This window comes from Tetrao urogallus (genome assembly GCF_951394365.1).
Source record: "Tetrao urogallus genome assembly, chromosome: 8".
NCBI classification, from domain to species: Eukaryota; Metazoa; Chordata; class Aves; order Galliformes; family Phasianidae; genus Tetrao; species Tetrao urogallus.
In genome coordinates, this window is record NC_136821.1 from 26,284,212 (window position 1) to 26,299,453 (window position 15,242).

Below are 15,242 nucleotides of genomic sequence, written 5' to 3' on the forward strand. Positions count from 1 at the left end.
GCGCTGTGTTCAGGCTGCCACAGGATCATGACCTTGACTCAAAGACAAATTGTTCACAGTGCCCGCTTCCACTCACACCGAGCAAGAACTACAGAAAGGAAAGGGAGCAAACTGCTTGGTAATGTCTTCATTAGCTGTTGTTTAAGGCAGGAAAATAAAAATAACAAATCACGCAATTAAACTCATATTGGGAAATGAATCAGTGAGGGTACAAGTGGGCAGCACTGAGATCAGACTCTGCATAATATTGTATCCACGTTTACCTCAAAGGATATTCTCTGGTAGTTGTTACATTTACGAATAACCAGCTCCTCTATCTCGTGTCTGTGCACAGCAGGTAGAGCTGCGTATGTTCCGTCTGGTGGCTGGCTGAGCTGTGAGTTTCTTTCCTGCAGGTGGAGCGTTGATGTAGGCTTTGCTCCGTGATCCTCTACAGTCTGCTAAGCTGGCTTTGTCTTCAGGCGGGTCACACCAGGGAGGATTGGCAGAGTGCTCTCCTCTCCCCATCTCCCTATGGGAGTTACTGATCGCGCACACCTCGGGTCTCCCCGTTCTCTTCTACACGTGGCTTAACTGGCTGCTGAAAGCTTTTGGAGGGAGAAGGGACTAGATTGCAGCTGTGCATTACTTCATGTATAGGAAACTGGAACGCAGCAAAATCACTCGTAGGCACTATTTGCAGACATTTGTAGAAATCTCAAAATGAAAAGTGTTAATTCTTGGGCGCTCCCATAGCTTTTCTTGGTTGCAACGTATATCACCGAAAAGACTCGCCGCGTTCCATTGTATTGCGGCAAGCGGCCCTGGAAAGGCACAGCCCGGACATCAGCGCGTTGCCTTGCTGGGCAATCCGCCCCTATGCAAAATGGGACGGGGAGCGGGGGGGGGGGGGAGGGGGGGAACTGCGGGGACGCTGCTGCCCCCAAGGGGGAATCGGTGCGCTGCCAGCTCGGGGCTGCACGCTTGGAGGCAGCCTGGGCTCGGGATCGGGGTAACGAGGTCATAAACGAAAGAGAACTGCAGCCTGGCAGTCGCACGGCCACTTTCCATGCCTGGTTTCCCAGCAGCCTACCGCACGTTTTGCTACTTTATTAGCTGTTGTTTCTCATTTCTGGGAAAGGATCGGGAAACTCGTTTTAGCCACAATGGTAAACTGTCCCGGCAGAAATGAGGAAACAGTTAAAAGGGAGGGGCCGTCGCTTTGTGCGGGTTACTTAATTGTCTTCATCAAAAGTATTGGAAAAAAAAATAGACCCCGGGCTTCTGTGCTTTTCGTTCCCGAGTCGAGACTCCCGCGCCAGGCCCGGCCGGTGGCAGCCGCCCCTGCTCGACGCCCATAAAGCAGGGCCTGTAATCAAGGTGGAAACCGAGAACGCGATGCCCTCGTTTCTCTTCCTCGCCACCGGCTGCCACCCTGCACCGCGGCGCGTCCCGTCCTGGCGGGGGTGGGCTCGGGTGGGGGCAGGCAGGAGGGCCGGCGGCGGGCGGCTGCTCGGCGACGTTCGATCGCCTGCTGTCGCTGCACGTGTGCCGGGGGTTCCCGGGCGGCGGGTCTGGGAGCGGAAGAGGGCCCGGCGGGATGTGCGGCGAGCGCGCCTCGCCTCCGCCTCGCTGCGAGCCGGCGGCAGCGCTCGGCGCGGGCGAAGGGAGGCGGCCGGGGGGTGTCCTGCCGTCGGGGGCCAGGATGGGAGAGTGGGAAGGCCCGGGCATTTGGCACGGGCCGTTGGCTCGGTGTTTCTGCTCGGCCGTCCTTACGGGCGCCGGGCAGTACAGAGACGGGGAGGGCCTCCCGGTCTTTGCCCCACATGGACATGGACGGTGCTGGGAAGGTTCGCTCCCGCCCGTGCCCTGTCCTGCGGCAGTGCCTGCGGACGGGGGGCCGTCTCCGGGTCCCTTCTCCGCGGCACCTGTTCCCCGCCCTCCTCCGGCACCACGGGCCGCAGGCACCTCAGAGGCCTCTGCTACCTTCCGTTCTCCCCGGGCTGGAGGGAGCAGAGCCGTCTCTCCTCATCCCTTCAGCCGGAGCACGGCTGCCGCGGCGAGGGCTTCCCCGCCCGCCCGGTGTCTTAGGCAGCTCCGCGTCCTCTCACGCATACCGCGTCTCTCCGGCGGAGCCGTGCGCGGCCCGTGGCGGCATCGCTGCCCTTCGCACCGCTGCGGGCTCAGCGAGGCCTGGCACGGGGCCCTCTCGGGGCCGGACCGGGAGGACCGGGCCGCTCTGAGCAAACCCCTCGAGGTGGGCGCTCCACACCCTCCCTGAGCAGCAGGGAGACACTCCCCTGCAAAGCCGCCGGAGCCACCGACGCGTGGCCGCACTTGTGGGCAGCCCTTCCAAGGAGCGCGTTAGAAAAAGAGCGGGGCTGGCAGACGCTTGGCCGAAGTTGGGCAAATCCCTCCCTGGTGGGCGAGGGGAGAGTGAACCGCCCGCCACCACCCCACCGAGCGCGGGGCTGGGTGGGCGCCCGTTCTGGTCGCTGGCAGAGCCCGTGCGCCGAGCACGGTGCGAGGCGAGAGGTGCGGGGCTGCTCCAAGGGACGAAGTCAATGCCCGCAGAAAGCTGGCGGCGCCACAGGTTGAGGTTGTTGCACAGAGGAAAGGATCCAGTAATCGCTAGGGCTATAATACCCTTATTTGTGCTCCAGCATGTGACACAATCCTCAAAATGTAGTAGCTCCGAGTTACCACCTCTTTATTACTTTCACGAGCTAATAGGTGAGGTGACTGTTACCTTCTGTACTCGAAGGAGGCTCAGAGAAGCAGACAGGTAACTCCATGCTGCTCTGCTCGCTTTTATGATGCGAGGGGCAGGGAAGGGAGAGTTAAACCAAAAAACTAGAGAGCGACCGTGAAATCTGAGACAGTCAGTAGTGACCGGCTCGAATCTCGTGATTTTATTTTATTATTATTATTTCTAACTGCTGTTGCAAATATGTCGGAGAATCGAGGACCTCGTCTAGCCGTGTGTGAGCTGCTTTGTTTTGTCCGAAGGGTGATCCGGTAACGGGCGCCTCCCGTTCCGTCACTCATTCGCAATGTCTCCTTAACGGTAGGGTTTTCAATGAAGTTTTTGTTGTCGCGCTTTAGGGAACGGAGCGCGGGACGGAGCCGCGGCGTTCGTTTTCCCCGCGCGGGCCGGGGAGGGCCGGGAGCGGAGCGCTCCCCTTGCAGCCGCCGCGACGGTGCCGGTAGAGGTACGGTGTCTCTGGGCTGAGACGCACCGGGCGCAGGGATGGATGCGAGACAAAGTATCTTGTGTACAAACCGCTCCGAATTTTTACAGGTAATTGTGAACGTGAAATCCCCGCCGCGCTGACGGAGAGCTGAGGTGTCGGGGCGACGGGCACTGTGCGGGGGCCCGGGCCGGAGGTGCCCGCGGCCGCTCGGAGGCTGACCGGGGAAGGTCTCCGCGCCTCCCGCGGGGCAGCGAGGCTGAGCGCGGCGGCCGTGGGGCAGCGAGCGGAGCCCCATCCCCGCCGCGAACGCGTCGCTTCTGGGCTCGTTTCGCCGCGTGGTTTACGGCGACAGTCCTTTCCGAACACGAAATTCGTCACGGTCCCCACGCTAGCCCCGGGAGGGGAAAAGGGCCCGTGCGTTGTCTGTACCCCCGTTCCCCTCCTTGACAGGGCAGCGCGGGCCGGCCGGTTCGGGGCACCACCGGGAGCAGCCCGTCACACGCGGGCACGGCGTCCGTCGGTTGCCGGAGCCGAAGCGAGGCCGTCTGCGCGGGGCCAGCGGGTAGGAGCGGGCTGCGGGCGGTGCGGTGCGATGCCGTACCGGGCAGCCGGGTCCCGCGGCCTTCGGGAGCCGGGGGCGGTCCCGCAGCCGGTGCCCCTTCGCAGAACGAGTGCCAGCCCTGGCTCCGAGAGCTCCACGCAAATATCTGCGCGCGAGGGAAAGCGATATCCTGAGGTCGCGAGAAAAGATCGCGGGCTGCTTGCAGGCGGCGAGGCGGCGGGGTTTGGCCTTTTCCTCCCCCGGGACCCCATATGCGAGTGCTCTGTAGAGCGCTGTTGTTGTCAGCACGGGGCTCGCGAAACCTCAAGTGCTTGAGCGCTGCCCGCCGGGCCGTTGTGGGGCTTTGGACACGGGATGGGGACGGACAGAAGCCCGCTTCGCGGCGTGACCCGAGAGGCACCGAACTGCCTCACGTTGCCGCACCTGTGCGGCATTTGCTCTCTCGTGGGACGTTTGCTGCTCTTGTGTATTAGGGTGCGTTTCCTCGATGTGTTCGGCGATATTCCCAGCCTTTACAGTTCAATAAAACCTCTGTTGTTTGTCTTCACTCGAAATCCCGCGCCGTGGCTGCCCCCTTTCCTCGGGCAGTCCCGCAGCCCTCCGTTATTTGCACAGAGAACCATAAAGCCGCAGCCCCAGCCCTTCAGCCCGGGCCCCGGCAGCGGCAGGCTCTGGGGGCGGCGGCACCGCACGGCTCCCACAGCACCTCTTTGTGCCTCGCGGTGCGGGCAGGGAGGTGCGGGCTCCGAGCGCTCCGTGCCGTTTGTTTTACGCGAGCGGGCCGGGTGAGAGGAGCGGACCTGTTAGCACGGGTAGAAGTCGGGATTGAGAACGCAGAGCGCGGTGAGGGACGCGGCGGGACTCGGGAGAGCTCCGTAGGCGACGGTTCCCGACGGGGCGGTTCCGGTCCCTCGAGCCGGAGCCGGCCGGGCAGAAGGGCTCACACGTCGCTAATTGACCCAAATCGTCGCAATTACAGCGACGCGTGCCGCGGGCGCAGGCTCTCAGTGCGGCGTACTGGAAAGCGGCCGCCGTCGCTCGCCCGCAACTCGGCGGCAGGCGGGGGCCGGTAGCGTTCGGGGCCGGGACGGTTCCGGTTCGTTCGTTCGTTCGTTCGTTCGTTCCCGGGGCTGGGCAGGGCGCCGCGCTCGCAACGGAGTCAGCGGAGCCCTCTCTTCGTTTCTGGCCAGGAGCGCTCTTTCCGAGAACAGCCGCAGGGCACGGGTCCGCGCCGCCCGCTCCCGACGGTTTAAAATAGAGAAAGATTTATTTTGGAAAATCCGTACAAAACCGCAGAGCCACGCACGCCAGCGAGGGTGAGGGAGTTGCCGAGCGGGCATACGGCGGAGAGGCCCGAGTGCGGCCACGTGCGTGAGGGGCGAGCCGCCACCGGGCGCGGACGGAGGCTGGAGCCGGGAGGGGCCCCGTTGTGCGGCTGCCGGGAGAATTCCTTGACGCGGGAATTCCTCGACGAAGGACACGCGGCCCCTTAGCCGCGTTACCAGCGTTAGTGTCTCCGAGGGGAAGGAAGAAAGCGAGGGCACGGTCTGCAGAGACGTCACCCTTCCAAAATCACGGAGTTACAGCTCGGGCGCCTTAAAGCCGCTTTTGGTTCGGTTTTTCTTTTCTGATGGGCACGGCGTGAACCCGCAGTGCGAACGGAGCGGCGTCGGGAGCCGCGTGGCCGAGCCTCGGGGCTCGCGGTCTGCCGCTGCGCTCGGAAAGCAGAGGCGTGCGAACGGGAAGCGGCGATGCTGCGGCCGGCGGTGCGGGCCGGAGCCGGGGCTGTCCCCGCGGGGTGCCGAAGGACCCGTCCCGAGTCCAAGCGAGCCTTCGCCTCGGCTTCACGGCCCGGCCCGGCGGTGGCGGAACCGTGGCGCGGCCCCGGTAGCGAGGCTCGGCGCGGGGCTGCCGCCGAGGAGCTGAGCGAGTCGAGCGAGAGCTCGGGTCCCGCACACCGCCGTGGCGGGATAACTTCGACGGCGGCGGGGCGGAGCGGCGCGGAGTGACCGGGCCCTAGGCAGCGGGGCCCGGCGCAGCCCGGGAGGGGCGGCCGCTCCAGCAGCAGGTGCTGCTCGCCCTGCCCGGCCGGGACGAGGGGCCGCGGGCGGGAGGCAGCCGAGGGCGAGCGGCGCTGCGCCGGCGCCCGCGCGATGGCGCTGTGCGAAGGGGATGGGGATGGCGCCGAGCCGAGTCGAGCGGGGACGGCGGGACGCCCCAGCCCCGAGAAACGGCGCGGGGCTCGAGTCCCGGCTGCCGAGAGGGGAGCCGGGAGCCCTCGGGGGCCGCGGCCGCCCGGCCCCGCCCAGACTACCCGGGGCCGTCCCGCTGCCTCCCGCCGGCCGCCGCTGCCCGGGACCTCCGCGCTCAGAGGTAGCGCCCCGCGGGCCGGCCCTCCGAGCCCAGGCGCGCGGCGGCCGCGATGGTGCTGCGCCGAGCCGCCGTCAGGTCTGCGGCGTCCCCGAACGCCGCGGTCTACGGGAGAGACGCCGGGAGGACGGGGGGACCCCGGGAGGGGAGAAAAGCGCTCGCAGATGGGGGTTCGGCGGTCCCGCTGCGGGCAGCGCGGGCGACCGTCGGGAGAGCCGCGCGGGGCGAGCGTGGGCCCGGCCCGGCCCGGCCCGGCCGGCGGCAGCGCTGCCGGCCGCCTCTGGAGCGGTGGCCGATGGAAACCAAACCTTGCCGAGGTGGTGGTTCTGTTCGTTTGCTTTGTGCAGATTTTTTTTTTTTTTTTTTGGTCCGGAAACTTCGAAACGGGGAGCGCGGGGCTCGGGGAGCTCACACTGCTCACGGCGTGATGCGGGAGGGCAGAAAGCTCCCGCGCTGCAGTTCGCATTGAAAGAGAAAAAGAGGTCACAGTTAGTAATCAAAACTCCATTTCTTCTTACAGCGAGATGTCATGGTTTTATCATCACGTAGTGGACCAATAACCAAAAATCATGAAACCGTGACACAAAATCAGGGACGGACAGGAAGAAATGACGGGAAATAATCGCCCTTTTTTTTTTTTTTTTTTTTTTTTTTCGGGGAAAATAATGGCAACGTAAAAGTCATACGCAGGAGGAAAAAAAAACACATTCGCAATTTAAAACAGAAAGAAAAAAAAATATTGGGAAAAACTTATCAAAGAGAGCAAACACCTCGCATTTAAAATCTGTCTGAATTAACCTTAACGAAACGGTGGCTGCTGGCCGGGACACAGAGCTCGGTTCGGGTCCTCGCCAGTTCGTTCAATAACAAAACCCTTCGCTTCCGCGTCCGCGGTTTCAAACGCTTACGGCTGCCGGCCGCAAAGTTAAAGGAGCATTTCGCAGGGCCGCCCGGCGTGTAACCGCACGGACACACCGCGGACATGCCGGCACTGCGGGGCCCTGCGAGCAAAGCGGGCAAAAACCAAAGGCCGCGTAAAGGTGCAGAGGGTTCGTTGCAAATAAAGCGATTGCCACATATATATTTAAGTGTATTTAATCGTATGCATTATTCAAACGCCCTTCTGACTAGTTTAATAATTTAGAATCGATAGTTTTCCTAAAAACTTTATGAAATATTTACATGCTATAAAACATTAATGGATTGACGAGGCGGCGTGCTCTGATCGGAGCTGCGCTGAAGTCCCGGGATCCGCGCGGCTCTGCTGCTGGGAGAGATCCCTGACGCCGTGTGAATGGAGATCCTCCGACGGCGGCGTTTATAAAATCGCTCATTAATGGGCTTGGATTGAGTCCCTCCATCCATCCACATCATCAGATATAATAATAGTAACGAATCAGACGGGGAGATCCTGGCTAAACCGTTGGCATTTTTTTTCCAGAAGTGTCGAAGTCCCAAATTCCCAATTCCGCCAACTTTGCGGCCATTGATCCGCGGGAGTTCGGAGTTGGACATCAAAGGTAAGAACGGAACATTCTGCGATTATTCGATACCCAGGGTAAAAGGGAACTTCCCCGCGCGTGCTACGGCACAGCGGTGTGAGATTTAAAAAAAAAAAAAAAAGGGGGGGGGGGGGAGGGAGGGGAGATAGCTCGGGTTTTTCAAAAGGAAAAGCGGCACTTCTCCCAGCTACGGGGCTGCTTCACGACGGGAGAGGATGGGCCCCGCGGGATGCCCAGACCCGCTCTCGCGGCTTCGCTCTGTCCCGGCCTGGGGCAGCGACACGGCGGCGGTGCCCCGCTCTGCCCTGCCATGCCTGGGGGTGCAGACGCGAGTGCTGCAGCCGCGGTGGCGGAGCCGCTTTTCGGGACGGGGGCGGGAGTCGCGGGGCCGAGCGGTGTCTCTTACCCTGCCGCGGTCCGCCGCTTCTCTGGCATCGCTCCCTGCACCGCGCCGGGACGACCGAGCGCTCACCGGGGCCGTCCCCACCGCTCGGAGCCCAGCCCGGGGCAGCGCGGCGGGGTCCGCCGGTGCCGATTTTTTTCCCCACCCCCCCGCAGCCCCCTCTCTCTCTCTCGCTCTCTCTCTCTTTTTTTTTTTTTTTTTGTTTTGACCCTCCGGCGCCACCGTAAAAGGCACGGCTCTTAAGGGGGCCCGGTGAGGAGGGTGGCGTGGCGGGCGGCACTCGCAAAGCGGAGAGCAGAGCGGCGGACGGGCGGGGGAGTAGGGCGGGGGGCACCGGAGCCGTCCGCCGCTTTTCTCCCCCGGCCGTCCGCTCGAGCCTTCCGGCGGCGATTTCCCCGCTCCACCTTAACGCGGGGCTCGTTCCGCCGGTGGCGGGCGGAGAGAGCTCGGGGCGCGGGGCTCCGGCGGCCCCGGACCGGGCAGGGGGCGCTGCGAGCCCTCGGGGCGCGCCTGCGGGCATGGCCTTGCCGGGCAGCGCCGCACCTTGCACCGGGCCCGCACCGCGCCCCGCCGGAGCCCCGCCCGCTCATCCCCGCGCGTCTTGCGCTGCCCGCGGTTCCGCTGTTCAATAATTCAGCGGCGGCAGCAGCCGCTCCCGGCCGCCTCTCACCTCCTCCCGGCCCCGCCATCAATTATTCAGGGCTCGCTCGGTAACCGCCTGCAGCCGGGCGCCGGCGGGGCCCTACGTTGGCCGGGCCAGCCGCTGCCGGCCCCCGGCTCCTGGCAGAGGGGCGGCGGAGGCTGCGTGGGACCGAGCGTGCGCCGGGGCTGGATGCCAGTGGCAGCTCCGCTCCTGCCCGGTCGGTCCCCGCTCCTCAACTCCGGCTTATCCTCTTCTCTCTTCTCTCTCTTTTTTTTTTTTTTTTTTTCCTTTCTCCCCCTTTCTTCTCCTTCTTCTCCCAGCTCCTCCTCCACCCCTGCCCCTCGGCCCTCCCCCCGCCCCGCTGCCCCGTCCCCGCGCCCTCCTGCCCCGCTCGCCTGCCGGCACCCCATCCCGTCGCTCTGCCCTTTCCCCGCTCCCTCCTTCCCCCCGTCCGGCTCCGCTCCGTTCTCTGTCCCCGCGCGCGCCGCTCCATGCCCAGGCGCTCCGCTCCCCGCCAGGTGGGTCTTTGCTTCCCACCGGCGTCCGCGCCGCCGCCCGGGCCCGAGCGAGCCCCGCGGCGCGGTTTTTGCGGGGGGGCGGGCAGGGGGAGGGCTGTGGGGGCGAGGCGGGGTGGCGGTGTTTGGGATGCACAGCCCTGGGACGGCCGCGCCGCGCACACACACGGTCAGGCACACGCACACGCGCGCACACGCACCAAATCCGAACGCGAGGACGGCCCCGAGCGGGACTCGCTTCGCCTCGATGATTCAACGCCGCCGATAATCGCTCCTCCGCTCTCCGCGGCGAGTCCCTCCCGCCGCTGCCGTCGCCGGCAGAGGAGGGAGAGATTGAAAGCGACGCCGCGGGGTCGCCGCTTCCCGCGCCGCTCGGGAGCGACTCTGCGGGGCGCCGCGCGCCTTCCGCCCTCGGCGCTCGCCGCTCCCAACGCGGGCGCGGATCCGCCTCTCTCAGCCCTCCGCTCCGCACCGCGGCGGCGGCGGCCCCGCGCCTCCCCGCCCCGCGCCCCCTCCCGCCCGCTCCGCTCCGTTCCGTCCGCCGCCCGGGACCCGCCGGGAGGGGGCTTCGGCCCCGCAGCCCGGGGCGAGGGCGAGGAGGGGGCTAAGGGTGGGGGGAGCGGGAGAAGGGAAGAAAGCGGCGCGCGAGGAGGAACCGAGAAAACTTTCCACCCTGGATTCTCTACTTTTGATCCATGGACAGAGCCCAACTCAGCCAACTTACAGCCAGGCTCTAAGCAGTAAGTACGGCGGCGGCTCCCGGCGGTCCGCGGCGGGCGGCGCGGGGGAAGGCTGCTTCTCCCCTCCCCTGCTCCGCGGCACCTGCCCGCGGGGGCTGCCCGGAGTCCGCCCGGCCTCGTCCCGCCGGGAGCCGCGGGGTCCCGGGAGAAGGCGGCGGCTGAAGCCCCCTCGTTTCTTTCACCCTAGGTCCGTGCTCCTTCTACTGCGACCTGCCAGCGGGAGCCGCGTCCCCGAGCATGGAGCGGAGGAGCGAGAGCCCGTGCCTGCGGGACAGCCCCGACAGAGGCAGCGGCAGCCCCGATGTCAAAGGGCCCCCCCCCGGGAAGGTGGCCAGGCTGGAGCAGAACGGCAGCCCCATGGGCACGCGCGGGAGGCCCAACGGCGCCGTCGCCAAGCCCGTGGGAGGTATAACCGTGCTGCGGGGCGCGGGAACGCGGGGGGGTTCTGCGGGAAAGCCTCGGCCCAGCCGCGCGGCGCCTGGCTCGGCTCCGAGCCTCGGGAAACGGCGGCCGGGCCCGAGCGGTGCGGGCGGCTCCGGGTGCGGCTCTGCTCGGTGGGCACGCGGCGTTCGCGGCTGGGAGAGCCCAGGTGCTGCCGGCTGCGTTTGGCAGCGCTCGGCAGGGTCTAAGGGGGACGGGGACGCACGTACGAGGTTCAGCTCTGACAGCTGAACTCTTCGGCGTTACTTCTGCAGCGATCCCGCAGTTCTCTGCGGTGCCGTAACTTTCATGCTCTGCTATCTCGCTGCCGGTCGGTTTCGCGTTCAGGGAGTGCTTAGGGTGAGTCTGAGTAACACACGTGGTTGCTTTGCTTTCTTTTCTTCCAAGCAGCCCGACTGTCTAAAATGTCTTTTCCCGACCGACCTCTGATGCCGCTGTATTTAATGCGGCATAGCCTCGCGTTTGGAAAATCGTATTTGAAAGTCCGAAATTAGCCGTGTGCTACGAGCAGGGCGGGCCACCCGTAACGTTGCCTTTCTTCTAAAGCCTCTCCGTATTTGTATTTAAAACCGCGCGGAGAGGGAATACACAAACGCGGTTGTTTATACACAAAGAGTTTGTGTAAATGACATTGCGAGAGATACTTCGGGCTGGCCGTCACATGACTCCCTGCTACGTGAGATTTATTTAGCGATTTTCCATTAGATGCTGATTTAGACCTCTTTGGCTCAATAGGCGATCTAATTGCTGAGGTTTGCTAAGGGGCTGCAGATCTTATTTTCTTTTATTTTAGAAAAGTAGGACTCATTTCTGTACCTAATGAAGGGTAAGAAACCTCTCCGGTTTTCTCTGTTTCTTGGATCACTGTGTGTCTGCTTTTAAACCTCTTAACTGTTTTCTTCTAACCTAGAGGAGAAGAAAGCTTTGCGATGAGAGACTTGTAGCACTAATCCACTTAAGAATTGATGGAAAAATAATTATGGAATAATTATAAAAAGCAACGAGTTAATCATATACAAGGCGCTGGAGTAGTAATGTGTGGAGTTTTGGATGCCTTTGGGAGACTGAAGCATTACTGCTGCTCAATTTTACAGGAAATTTTAGAGCTGAATCTTTTTGCTCGTGGGCCTTACTGAAGTACACTTACAAGGAACGTTTTTAAATGTTTTGGAATATGTATACTGCTTGCTGATTGCTGCTGTGTTTGCTAAGGAATTCCTAGGGCTTTACGATGATATTGGTGGCTCAGATTGAATCTGGCCTGTTGGCTCAGGGAACATTTCTCACACGACAAAGACTCATTTCTGAAAGCAAACTTTTTAAGAGCTTGCGTTTTCATTCATTACTCTTTGGCTCGTTTCTAGCGTTGATTCAGGGTGGAGTGTACAAGTGTGGGGCAGTAGGTAATGCATGAGAAAATGTTTTTCCTTGCTGGTGTTTTTTAAGCAGTCGGAATCCCTTTAGTTTTAAACGATTCATAATAAAGTTTATTCATTACTCCGTATCGATACTGAAAGCAAGAAGAAAATTATTCCTGTTTGAATACCTACCTAGGTTCTATAATACTCAATACTAAATTAGTTAAGGCAGGTCTCTTTAATAAGATAATGGTGCTGTTTAAAATTGATTTCATTTTTTTCCTCTCCTGGAAATGCTCTCAGGATAAATCGACAGCTGATTTCCAGATATTTTTCCTCTGCTCTTTTTCAAGTCTGTTCTCTAAGAACCTGTGTGACCAAGCGATCTCTTTCTGGACGCTGATCACACTGTTTCAGTACGTCTGGAAGCCTGCATCTTTGCAGTGAGTGCTGCAGCATTCATAATTCTTTTTCTGTTCAGTTGTGAAACGCAGCTGTAGGCATTAGCGGGAGGACTTTTAATCTACTGACAAATTAGTATGAAACTTCTCTTCAAACAAATATTGATAAAGGCCCTTTTAGTGCTGTTCCTGGTTTTGATAAAAAGGGAACTACTGAAGGATGTAATGAAATGACATCCAGGGCTTTGATTGTCAGTGTTTCAGTTTGTTCCTACATTTCAGCCTCAAAATAAGTGCTAAAATCAATGGAACGTGAACTTCAGGGAAAAAAAAATTGAAATACTTTACTGAAGCTAGAGACCATTTTAGTTTGGATTTTGTTTGTTATTTTTTTAATTTTGTAAAGTGTATATAAAGATTTTGAAAGCAAAGACGGATACTAATAGTTCTTTTGGGCCTTAGTGATGTAAATGCTGACACTCCTTTCTCCCTGTCAAGTGTCTTGTTGGTCTGATACTGTGTGTTCATGAACAAAATCCCTGAGAACAGAAAAATAAGCTCTAACTGACTGGTGCTCTGATGAGAATGATGACCTTTGGTAAAGGTTTTATAGTCACAGTTACGTTTGCTACCATTTTCTTTTTAAGGGACTCCCTGAGAAGTAGAGAAATATTATATTGCTGTAGGTATTTGTAGCTTTTTGTCTAGGTTTACGAGTGGAGAAATGTATAGATATCAGCTTTTGTAGTGCAGGCAGAAGAGCAGTTGTTCTCAAGATAAATTTTGTCTTTATGACTCTCCTTTTTTTTTTTTTTTTTCTTTTTTCCCCGTTCCTAAACTGAAGGCACTTAATTCAGAGGCCATTACACAGCTGTAATAAACTTGCAAAGGTCAGAAAGAAGATAAACAGGCTCTTAGCGGCTGCAGTTAACAGGGGCTTTAGAAGTTCCGGTGCTGCTCACAGTAATGTTAGTGTCAGTCCTACGTGTTAGAGTCCAGTTCTTGTTTGCCCTGACCAGCCCAGTGCTCTGTAAAACATTTCAGCAGCTATCCAACTTGGCTGCTCTATAACTCATATACAAGGAAGCACAAGTGTTCAGATGCTCAGGAGAGGCAGATTTATAAAGGTTCCTGGGAAGACAACAACAAAAAAGGCTAATATTGCTTTAAAAAACATATGAAGCCTGGGAGAGAGTTTAAAGCAAGTAAGAGCACCGTGGTGTTGACAGCTTTATGTCTCTGTTGGGTAACATTCACTTACTAGAATTGGCGTCTCCTTGCAGTTTGTAATTCACTCCATAAGGATTTAGGGAAAAAAAATCATTAATGGCTAAGAAACTTACATTTGTAAAATTGTTGACCACAGTTCACGAACCTGTTTGTGCGTAAGTGGATGTGCGCTTTTGTGTGTTTGTTAGGAAGAGCCAAGAGAATGAGCATCTGCAGCCTCTGAGCACATCTTACAGTGCCAGGGTACGGGCAGAGCTGGTCTGAAATTCGGTTTGCTGAGGTGCAAACGTAGAACCAACATACTGCCAAGGAACGTGTTCAGGTTTGGGGCAGGAAATGACTGCAAAAAAAATTGCCGGTTAGATTATTTTGATGCGGTCTGATAGAAATAACAGTTAAGGGACTCACAATCTATAATACGATTTAATTTACGAAATATTAACGGAGAAAAAAACCCAGAGACAGTTCAAACTAAGTGGTGAGATCGGGACGCTGATCTGCAGCGCGATTCCCGTGCTTACGTGGAGTCGGGTGCACGGGTAGTATGGATGGTGGCTCTCGCTGAGGTGAGCCTTGGAGGCTCTGCTGTGTCACAGCCATGTTGCTCAGGTACAGGGAGAGAGCTGTTCTGATCTCTCTTTGGGGCAACAAACGTGCCGACCAAGGATGGTTAGAGAGTTGTTTGTCAAAATCCATTCTGTTTCTGCAAAAAATGTCATAAGATCTTTGCTGTCTTCTGTATCTCTTACAAGGATTTAGCGTACTTTAATAGAGAGCAAAACTCACTTACATGCAGCTGGAAGAGTAGAGCTTGCTCAGCTCTGCTATTCTGCTCTAAGCAGTCAGGTGGCATAAAGCTCTCTGTGGAATCCTGAAAGGAGCAAGGAAGCAAGTTCCAGTTGTCCTTACTAATTGAGCAGAAGGGTAGGTTAAGTTTCAGATGGTCTTCCTACCTAGATGAGGGGTATCTCCTTGCTGCCAAAAGGAAGCATGTAGCTATTTGGAAGAATTGAATGTTTTGAGATACAGAAGCACGAGAGCTGCGGATCCTTGTTAGTTCCAGCACCAGCAGTGCGTGACTGTATTTTCTGTTGCAGAATAGTTGGAAAATGTTGCCTTTTGTTCCAGTATGATTCACTAGGAATTATGAGGAAATGTAAATGCGTTTCTAATATGTAACAAGGAAGAGACTTTTAGTTTAACCTGAAGCTTAAGAAAAGCAAGGCAGTGATTGCTTTTCCACGACTGATGCTAAAAAGTGGATTTCAGATCTGTTCCCGATTTCCCTCTCCTTTTCCAATCCGCTTATGTCACTTAAATAGAATAAATAGAGCAGTCGCTCCTGAAGGGTCATGTAGTGTATCAGCTGTATTTCTGCTGAGGTAGAAAAATAGCCTCTCTTTATGTGTTTTCAGTAGTCGGCCTGTTATTAAAATAAAGACACGGTCGGTTAAAGTGTATGTGCAATTGAACATACACATTAAACAGAATATAGGGTATCCACCCATTCGGTGACCTAGGCATAATTTGATGTTTAGAGTAATTTTGGAACTCTAAGTTGCATCTGCAGAAAGCCACTGGCAATTTTGAATTCGAGATTTAAGATTAGCTGTAGCAAGATTGTATTTTTTCCCACAGCAGTTCCTAAGTATTTAGCGTCATCTCCCCGCTTCCTCCCCACCCCAGACACAGCCACATCAGTTAACTTGATGCATTGTCCTCATCGTGAGCAAAAGGAAAGAAAAAGCAACCATCTTTGAAGAAGTCGCCATTAATTCTTTCTCCCTTCCCTGTGTAAGTCGTGTCCTGCCTTTCCTTTCTGTTGCTGGGACAATCAGAGTAGATTCATTGTCAATTATTTGTAGGGCGCTTGTTTGAGAACTCTTGCCGGAGTGATTCTGTCA

At 57.9% G+C, this 15,242-nt stretch overlaps 1 protein-coding gene across 1 annotated transcript in view; it reads left to right on the forward strand.

Annotated features, from left to right (window-relative positions):
- Positions 1 to 10,100: 10,100 nt before the first annotated feature.
- Positions 10,101 to 15,242, forward strand: part of SATB2 (SATB homeobox 2) — a gene marked incomplete at its 3' end in the record, with an annotated part of 122,170 nt that continues 117,028 nt past the window's right edge. Inside the window, exon 1 of the mRNA XM_079539136.1 lies at positions 10,101 to 10,314. Coding sequence (XP_079395262.1) covers positions 10,146 to 10,314 — 169 coding nt within the window. The 5' untranslated portion in view covers positions 10,101 to 10,145. The remainder of the gene's footprint in view (positions 10,315 to 15,242) is intronic.